The sequence below is a fragment of the Cyprinus carpio genome, chromosome A15 (assembly GCF_018340385.1).
Source record: "Cyprinus carpio isolate SPL01 chromosome A15, ASM1834038v1, whole genome shotgun sequence".
In the NCBI taxonomy this organism is placed as follows: Eukaryota; Metazoa; Chordata; class Actinopteri; order Cypriniformes; family Cyprinidae; genus Cyprinus; species Cyprinus carpio.
The window spans coordinates 19,402,481-19,412,215 of record NC_056586.1 but is presented as its reverse complement, the minus strand read 5'-3'; the positions used below and the strand labels follow the sequence as shown (position 1 = coordinate 19,412,215).

The following is a 9,735-nucleotide window of genomic DNA, read 5'->3' as shown; positions in this document are numbered from 1 at the left end:
GCTGAGGAACAGTTCTACTCAGCTATCATTAAATCCATCCTGTGTTCATAACTGCCTGGTTTGGTTCAGTTACCAAATGGTAATCACAAAACTGCAAATTTTAGAGAACTGAAACTGTGCATGAGTGTTGTGCTAATTCTCAGTAACCAAAAAAATCACACAGCTGGGATTGGAACTGGTGTTTTTTAAAACATTTTTATAAGGAAGGTTTCACATCTGCATTTGGCTAGTCACAAGTGATAGAATTTGCATAAATGCATCTGCAAGATAAAATGTAGAAGGCGGTCAAGTGTGACGGTTTGCTATCGAGATTAGCACAACTCCTTCAGTTCTCTGAAATTCACATGCAAGTATATAACACTAATCAAACATGATGTATATGATAATGGAAATAAAATATTTTTTGGAAAACTAAATCATTTTAAGAATATGTTGAATATATGGAATAATAAAAGAAAATGCATTGTATATTTATTTTGTATGTTCTCATTCATTAGGCATCTTATTGCCCACTTTGTTTTAGAGCTGGAGCCTGGCCTGGCCTGGCTGAGAAACATATGGAACCCCGTTTCTGCCATGTGAGAAAAAGAAATCATGCGTTGTTGCACGTTACAGTTATGACTTTAAAAGTCATAGTTATGACATAAGTTGTGATTATGGCTTTAAAGTTCCAAATTATAACATAAAAGGTTGAAAATATGCCATACATGAAATTACTAAATCATAAGCGGAGGGTGAACTAACTCCAGGGTAAGTCTATTTTGACTAAGTATGTCATTATTTTGACTTGAAATCTCATGATTATGTCATAATTTCAACTTTGAAATTTATAATTTTTACTTTTTGTGTCATAATTATGACTTTAATGTCATAATTTTGTTTTATGTGGCAGAAAAAGGCTGATATATAAATGTCATCACTCAGCTGCGGTTAAAATTTAAACTCAGAATTCAGAATCGTTTAAGAATCATGATAGAGAGAATTGATTATTATATTATACCTTTTCCATGCTGCTGGCATTTAGTTTTGTTATATAAATGAAAAGGACCTGACGTGTGGCCAAGTATGATGTCCCATACTCAGAATTTGTGCTCTGAATTTATCCCATCTAAGAGCACACACACACACACAGCCATTTTTTGCTGCAGCACCCAGAGAGCAGTTGGAGGTTCGGTGCCTTGCTCAAGGGTCTCACCACAGTCTTGGTATTAAAGGTGGAAGAAAGCGCTGTACATTTACTCACCCCACCTACAAACCCTGCTGGTACTTAGACTCGAACCCACTACCTTTGGGTTACAAGTCCAACTCTAACCATTAGGCCACAACTGCCCACTACACTAGGTCTCACCATCGGGGAATCGGAACCAGGTCTTCCATGTGACAGGCGGGGATACGTCCATTTTACTAACGAGGAGTTCTGTTGATTTGATCAGTATTTTAAAAATTTACCCAATCCAATATAACTACTTAAATATATTTGGTTAGGTTTGTGAAAATTTTAAGTATGCCTACAGTAGACAAGCATCAGGAGTAACAATTCCATGAGGATGCAGGAATTCAACTGCAATGACCTGTTTTTAGTACACACTTGTTTTTTCTGCACATGACCTGAATTTTCAAATGTAGTAAAATTTAATCATTTCAATTTATACGGGGCAAATAAAAGAAAGTAAAATGTCAATCTCATTTTTGATGATGACAGGGCATGGATGAATGTTCTCTTTGCTGTAGTGACAGGCCGTCATTTGCCACACATCCAGAATATAAACACCAACATCCTGAAAAGCCCAACGCAGAATTTTGTCCAATTGTAGAGAATACCAGTCACTGCCGAAAATATCCTATTATAAAGACAGAGAAACCCAACATCAATCCTAAACTTCCCATCACAGTGTGGCCTCCTTGTATTTGAACACACGATATACAGTATAGCAGGGGTCCTCAACTCTGGACCTCGAGATCCAATTTTCTGCAAAGTTTAGTTTCCCTAATCACACACACCTGAACAAGCTAATCAAAGTTTTCAGGATTTCTACAAAGTTGCAGGTTGTTGTGTTTAATCTAGGTTGGAGTTAATCTTTGCAGGAAAGTGGATCTCGAGGTCCAGAGTTGAGGACCCCTGCTGCATAGGCTTACCTTATAACCAGTGTTGACCGTCTTTATTATAACGGTAGTGTCAGGTGCCCGCTGTAACAATGCTAGAACAGCTGTGCGGATTATCAACACTCTATGGGTGTAGAAATCCAGAGGGTACGTGGTGAAATGGGGCCCCAGATTGAACATAATGACCATGTGGGGTCCTCCAGCCAGGCCATTGATCTCATTACTGATGTAATGCAGATCAGCAACCGCTGTTTTCTCAGTGCGCAGAGGAAGGCCATGAGCCCTCCAGTGTAAGTCAATGTTGTTCTCCACATCCACTGCTAGGAGAGGCCCTGACTGATATTGGACATGCAAGTCCATCTGTTTCAGGTCTGAAAAAAACGTGACACCAACAAATATGATACCATGTATTGCACATATATAACACAACAATGTATATGTGTACATATATAATATATATATATATATATATATATATATATATATATATATATATATATATAAATATATAATATATATATATATATATATATATATATATATATATATATTTATATATATACATATATACAGTAATCAACATTTGAAGTGGATCAAAACCTTGTATCAAAGTTGTCCTAAAACCAAAATACGTTCTTGTCTTTGGACAACTTTTATGAACTTTTTTGATCCACTTCAAATGTTGACTACTGTGTATATGTATAAACAATAAGAAACTATTTATCTCACTTGGTACTTCTTTCACAAAGAACTCAAACCATTGCCTCATAGTAGAGTCTCCCATCATGTAAATGTGTTTGTCTTTCAGGCACTCGCTTGTCATTTGGGTTGTAAAATGCCGGGTGCTACAGACAAAAGACGTCCACACATCATTCAGGTAAAATCCGGCTGGAACTGGAGTGTGTAAACCAGGATGACATTTCTTTATTTTATCTGCAGGACGAGTAAAGGGAAACAGTAAGTTGTGTAACAAAGTTATGAGTTTGCACAAAATTGATCTAAACTGGTTATTTTGACTTGCATTGTCTAAGTGTCAGAACATCAGTTCCTCTTTTTTGTGCAACACATTTCCCAGCATCTCTGCATCTCTGTGCTGTACTGTTCTTCTGGGTTAAACTATTGACCAACATACCAATAGTTTTTGATGAAAAAATTTTGATGATGCTCTTATCTCCATTGATATCTTTATTAGTTTGCTTCCTGTCAAAGAGAACATTTGTCTATCATTCCTTCCATGCGTTCCATCAATGCATTAAATAAATCAAGTATAAAGTTGATCAAAGAGTCATTTAATCTCACATAAGCTTCTTCTCTTTTTCAGTCAGACGGTTTCTATAACCGCCCATAGAGTGGTACACAAGGGCACTGCATGGCAGGGATTTGGGTCTCTGGCACCGCCATATTTCTTCGGTATGGGGATCTTTGTATTCACAGCAACAGTCTCCAGTTCCCATATGCTCTAGTCCATTCTTGTCCCACTTAACATTACACATCACTGTTTCACTCAGCCTGGTCTTATTTGGTCCTGGTCCCTCGTAATATCCATTAAAGTACACTCTGTCAGAGTCAGTATCTCTGTGACGCTTCAGGACCTGCACAGCTTCACTGGAGTGAATTAGACGCACAGCCACCTGGGCCTCGCCGACCCACGGCAGGAGGAAACACACAGAGTAGGAGCCGTTGAGCATGTCCTTCACGTCCCCGAACACACTTGCCTGTGACAGAGGAACATACTCAGTACAGCTCTCTCTGTCTGACCCAGGTGCAGAGTTCACAGTAAAAACAACAGGCAAGTAATGTTTACAATCACTTACCTTAGTGTTATTCCAGAACAGCTTGGCTTGAAAAAAGTCGCCTCCATAACTCTTAGATTTATTATAAAAGTCCTTTGCGTGCACCGTAACAAAAAGCTTCTCACCAGTTTGGTAGCTCTTTTTCAGATTCTCAATTATGAATGTGGTGTGAGCTGGACTAGTACTCATGGACACATTTGTGATTGATCTGTCAGGATCTGCCCAGTGAACAGCCTCCTGTAACCTGAGGTAGTCCTCTAAACTGATTCCAAATTCAGAGTAAATAGAGTTTATTAGTGACTGAGACTTTTCTGAGTCTTTTGAATTGATTCCTGCAGGAGAGCTGGAGTTTAAAGGTTTCTGGAGTCCTGCACAGTGCTGAGACAAAATGTTGGGTGAAGGGTGTTTTTTTCTTCCATTTCCCATATAAGACCATACAACCTACAAATATACAACAGTCTGTTATTATTATTATTATTATTATTTTTACTCATTTACTGTTATTAAACATCAAATGATTCATACATTTGATTCTAAATCAAAGAAACAGTCGAGAAGAAACAGTCGAGCGACAGAGAAGGACAGCAGTTTTTTCGGTCTGTTAAATAGGGAGGCGTGACAAGCTGACTTCAATCACAGGTAATCAGGCAAATATATAAGTGGTAGGTGTCACCGCGGCAGCGGTCGCGGCAGCCCTCGTGTGAAGCCTCCTCGTGTGAAGACCAACGAGTGTAAAGACCATCGACTCTACCTGCGCGACTCCACCGAGCAAGGACACCGACAGGGCACTTGAGTATTGCTTTTCTCCCCTTCAATTTTTGTACAGCTCTTCCGCAAAATACTTATTTTGGTCACTTGTAGTCACTATGTGCTTTCAGATCTCTACTATCACTACTAACACTCGGAGAGCACGCTATGTACGTCGAAGGAAGGCCTGCCTGACAAATCTAAGGCCTGTCCCTCTGACCTCTACTCCGACGCTCTCTATTCCACTTGGTCTCTGGAACTGCCAGTCCGCTGTTAACAAGCAGACTTCATTTCTTCTATTGCTACTCATTCTGGTCTCAGCCTCATGGCACTGACTGAGACCTGGATCAAACCTGAGGACACTGCCACTCCCGCAGCCCTCTCCACTCATTTCACTTGTTCCCACACCCCTCGTACGACTGGGAGGGGTGGAGGTACTGGTCTCCTTATATCGAAAGATTGGAAATTTGATCTTCAACCACCACCTACAGGTCACAGGGTTCATTTGAATCACATGCTGTTACTGTAACCCACCCTGTTCAAATCCACTTTGTGGTCATTTATCGTCCCCCAGGTCAATTGGGAAACTTCTTGGAGGAGTTGGACGTGCTGCTATCAAATTATCCTGAAGATGGTACTCCTCTGGTACTGCTTGGTGACTTCAACATCCACCTAGATAAACCCCAGGCTGCTGACTTCAACACTCTGCTCGCCTCATTTGATCTCAAGCGAGTCTCTACTACAGCCACTCACAAATCGGGCAACCAACTGGACCTCATCTACATGCGCTGTTGCTCAGTGGACAACACTTTAGTTACTCCACTGCACACCTCAGACCACTTCCTCATTACTGCTAATCTAACACTTACTCCTGAAGCGGCACACGCTCCAACGCGGGTCACCTTTCGACGGAACCTACGCTCACTCTCTCCATCTCGCCTATCCTCTGTGGTTGCATCCTCACTTCCTTCACTCTCGCAGTTTTCAGCTCTGGACACGAACAGTGCTACGGACACTTTTTGTTCCACTCTGACCTCCTGCTTGGACAACTGTTTGCCCACTGTCGTCTAGACCAGCACGCACCACCCCATCTGCCCCCTGGCTGTCCGATGTACTCTCCGTGAACATCGCTCTAAACTCAGGGCTGCAGAGAGGAAATGGCTTAAATCAAGAAACTCTACCGACCTCAGTGTGTATCAGTCTCTCCTCTCCTCCTTCTCTGCAAACGTCTTCACTGCTAAAACATCATATTACCACGACAAGATTAACAACTGTTGTGACGCTCGGACACTCTTCAAAACCTTATCTTCTCTTCTTAATCCGCCTCCTCCACCTCCTCCTCAATCGACTCTTACAGCTGATGACGTTGCAGTTTTCTTCACAAATAAGACAAGAACCATCAGTGACCAATTCTCCACGCCGCAGACTGAGGATAACTTCACAACGACTAATGCTCACTCGTTCTCCTCCTTCTCCTCCACTCTCAGAGACGGACGTTTCCAAACTTATCGTGTCCAGTCATCCTACTACTTGCCCTCTGGATCCGATCCCCACTCACCTCCTTCAAGCGATTTCTTCTTCAGTCATACCTTCACTTACTCACATTATCAACTCCTCTCTTCACTCTGGAACATTTCCCTCAGCATTTAAGCAGGCTCGGGTAAGCCCACTGCTGAAGAAACCATCTCTAAATCCAGCACTTCTAGAAAACTACAGACCGGTATCCCTTCTTCCATTCATTGCAAAGACACTCGAACGAGCTGTGTTCAACCAGCCTCTCTATGTTTCTTGTACAGAACAACCTCCTGGACAGCAATCAATCTGGCTTCAAAAGTGGCCACTCAACTGAGACTGCCCTGCTCTCGGTTACTGAAGCCCTGTGACTGGCAAGAGCAGCTTCAAAATCCTCAGTACTCATTTTTTTCTGGACCTGTCTGCTGCTTTTGACACTGTTAATCACCAGATTCTCCTGTCCACCCTCAGAAAGATGGGCATCTCTGGAACCGCACTCCAGTGGCTTAACTCCTACCTGTCTGATAGATCCTTCATGGTGTCTTGGAGGGGTGAAGTTTCTAAGTCACAACAACTTGCTACTGGGGTTCCTCAAGGCTCAGTACTTGGACCGCTTCTCTTCTCCATCTACATGACGTCATTAGGATCTGTCATTCAGAAGCATGGCTTTTCCTATCACTGCTACGGCTGATGACACTCAACTCTACTTCTCATTCCAACCAGATGACCCGACGGTAGTTGCTCGCATTTCAGCCTGTCTGAGTGACATTTCTAGCTGGATGAATGACCATCACCTTCAGCTCAACCTTACTAAGACTGAACTGCTGGTGGTTCCAGCTAACCCATCGTTTCATCACAACTTCTCTATACAGCTGGGTTCGTCAACCATAACTCCTTCCAGGACAGCCAGAAACCTAGGAGTTGTGATGGATCATCAGTTAAGCTTCACAGACCATATTGCTACAACGACCCGCTCCTGTAGATTTTGCCTTATTCAACATTAGGAAGATTAGACCCTTCCTGTCAGAGCAATCCACCCAACTTCTTGTCCAAGCTCTTGTTCTCTCCAGACTGGACTATTGCAATGCTCTCCTGGCGGGCCTTCCTGCATGTACTATCAAGCCTCTACAACTGATCCAGAATGCAGCAGCGAGGGTTGTCTTCAATGAGGCCAAAAACAGCCCATGTTACTCCTCTCCTCATCAGGTTACACTGGCTACCAGTAGCCGCTCGCATCAAATTCAAGGTACTGATGCTTGCCTACAAAACGACCACTGGCACGGCGCCAACTTACCTAAACTCACTAGTTCAATCTTATGCACCCTCCAGAAGTTTGCGCTCTGCAAGTGAACGACGCCTTGTGTTGCCATCCCAAAGAGGTTCAAAATCACTCTCACGGACTTTTTCCTGGACTGCTCCCAGCTGGTGGAATGACCTCCCGATCTCAATTCGAACAGCTGAGTCTTTACTCATTTTCAAAAAAACATCTAAAGACTCATCTTTTTTCGCCTGCACTTAACCAACTAATACTAGTACTTACCTTTTTTCTTTTCCATCATATTCCCAAAAAAAAAAAAAAAAAAAAAAAAAAAAAAAAAAAACCCTGGCTACGTGTTCTGTACTACACTAACTGAGACTTGTCATAGCACTTGTATACCGTTGTTGTTCTCGTTGATCTGATTGTTTCTACTGTTCTCATTTGTAAGTCGCTTTGGATAAAAGCGTCTGCTAAATGATTAAATGTAAATGTAAAATGTAAAATTTGGAGGGAATCTTTTATAGTTTTTTTTTTATTATTATTATTTTTTTTTAGAAAAAAAAACCTTCTGACATTTACACACTTCAAACATTGTTATGTAATCATTTAATCATTCATTTAAGTCACTTTGATAAGAAACACAAATGTAAACATAAATGTACAAAGTACAATGCATAATTAATAACAAGCAAATTGCAAAGGATCTCAGACAAACAAATAATTTGGCCTTAAGATGTGTGTACCAGGAAAATACAATATACATTGGACCAAAATGCCATTAAATTTGATTAAAAAAACAGCAGCCATAAATAGATCTTTTCAGGAACTTACCAGCAAACACATGACTACCAGTATACAAAGCCCAGTAAAAAGCTTCCATAACCACGATCTTTCCCTGTGAACTGTAAAAGCAGTCTTATACCAAACAGCAAGTTACCACAGTTTTATTGAATTTTTTTTTTTTTTAGTGTGAGACCATTAATTTTTAAAGCAACTTGGACCAATTTATTTTTAATTTTTTTGTTCTAAAATTCTATTTTAATATCTAAAAATATATATATATATATATATATATATATATATATATATATATATATATATATATATATATATATATATATATATATATATATATATATATATATACTGTATATATATTCCCCAAAGACAAAAACATTTATACAAATTAAAAAGATTTTTTATTGTAAAGACCATATCACTGTTTAAAAAATTGTGTTGGATTTACATTACATTACTTCAGTCAGTAATCATAGCCAGTATGGGTTCTGCACATCAAGACTCTGGTTTTAAGTGAAAATACTATTTAAACAAAATTGTTTATATATATAATTTATACTATGGGGAGTGTTATTTGCTTTTATCCAAACTAAACAAAACAGGTTTCAACCTGTATAATCCACTGCGAACTTAACTGGAATTCTGTCCCTGTAGCCTAATATTTTTATTCAGTGTAGTTTTCTGCTACAACAGGGGTCAAAGATGCAGTAAAATAACCCTAAAATAACCGGATTAAGAACAATTGGTATAGATAGTGTTTTACATTAATGGCACTTTAAAAATATATCAATATTAATGAGAATGATATCAAAGGTCATTCATATATTCTGTAAAAGTTTAGCCAGATCTTACCCCAGTAGTGGGCTCTTTAACAAAGTTTACATTTTGTGCTAAATTAGCCAATGTTTCTATTCATTTACTATTATAACCTATTGGCTGATGCGTCATCATCCGTCACATGTTATTCTAAATATGTTAAACTAAATATCAAAATATGTTACATTTTTAAAATAAATGCATTGTTCTTATGCACTAGTCTTACACTATTTAAATATAAGTAGGCTATATTATTATTTTCTGTGCATTAGCAAACAAATAAAATGCAATGAAGTATTCAGATATAACTTACAGTGTTCCCGACTTTCCTTGTATGATTTTTTTAAAGCATGTTTTTGAAAGCATATAATTACATCCATTTGGTGCTTTTTGTTTCTAGTTCTGTGTAATGCTTTTCAGCCTGTCTTTTTCCATGTGTTTTTGTCTGCAGTTGGCGGTCCCACCTCTCTCTGGAGTACAACTAGTCTGTACTACTAATTCGACTACAAGCACTAGCTCATGAAACAAAAAAAAAGCTACAACTTTCGAAACTGAGGTCTTATTGCCTTATCGGATATTCTAATGAATGAATAACCATTTTATTGGAGGCGTTTTTTCGAAGCGATGAGAACCTTAAACGTAAATCAAAATCAAAAACTTTACAGTTAGTTCTGTTTTGAAGCATTTATTCTATATTTATCAATAAAT

At 39.3% G+C, this 9,735-nt stretch overlaps 1 protein-coding gene across 2 annotated transcripts; it reads right to left on the bottom strand.

Moving 5' to 3' along the window:
• Positions 1-955: 955 nt before the first annotated feature.
• On the bottom strand, positions 956-9,622 carry LOC109068785 (NXPE family member 3-like). 2 transcript variants are annotated; one of them, XM_042771405.1, is made up of 8 exons: positions 9,341-9,621; positions 8,245-8,315; positions 3,918-4,337; positions 3,403-3,818; positions 3,125-3,303; positions 2,833-3,036; positions 2,137-2,474; positions 956-1,841 (listed from the first exon to the last, which is right to left on the bottom strand). In XM_042771405.1, the coding sequence occupies exons 1-8, from the start codon at positions 9,405-9,407 to the stop codon at positions 1,647-1,649; spliced, it is 1,890 nt and encodes a 629-aa protein (XP_042627339.1). In that variant the 5' UTR covers positions 9,408-9,621; the 3' UTR covers positions 956-1,646. The 2 variants fall into 2 exon arrangements, with proteins under 2 accessions (XP_042627339.1, XP_042627341.1); XM_042771407.1 differs by lacking the exon at positions 8,245-8,315 and having other exon boundaries at positions 9,341-9,622.
• Between the last annotated feature and the right edge of the window lie 113 nt (positions 9,623-9,735).

What these genes read in the sequence shown, in the direction of transcription:
- LOC109068785 (XM_042771405.1), bottom strand. Translation starts at nt 9,407, where the DNA reads ATGGATGTAATTATATGCTTTCAAAAACATGCTTTAAAAAAATCATAC. An exon ending in TGGTAGTCATGTGTTTGCTG is followed by an intron (nt 4,338 to 8,244) that starts GTAAGTTCCTGA and finishes GTATATTTGTAG; the next exon opens with GTTGTATGGTCTTATATGGG. An exon ending in GAAAAAGAGAAGAAGCTTAT is followed by an intron (nt 3,304 to 3,402) that starts GTGAGATTAAAT and finishes TCTCTTTGACAG; the next exon opens with GAAGCAAACTAATAAAGATA.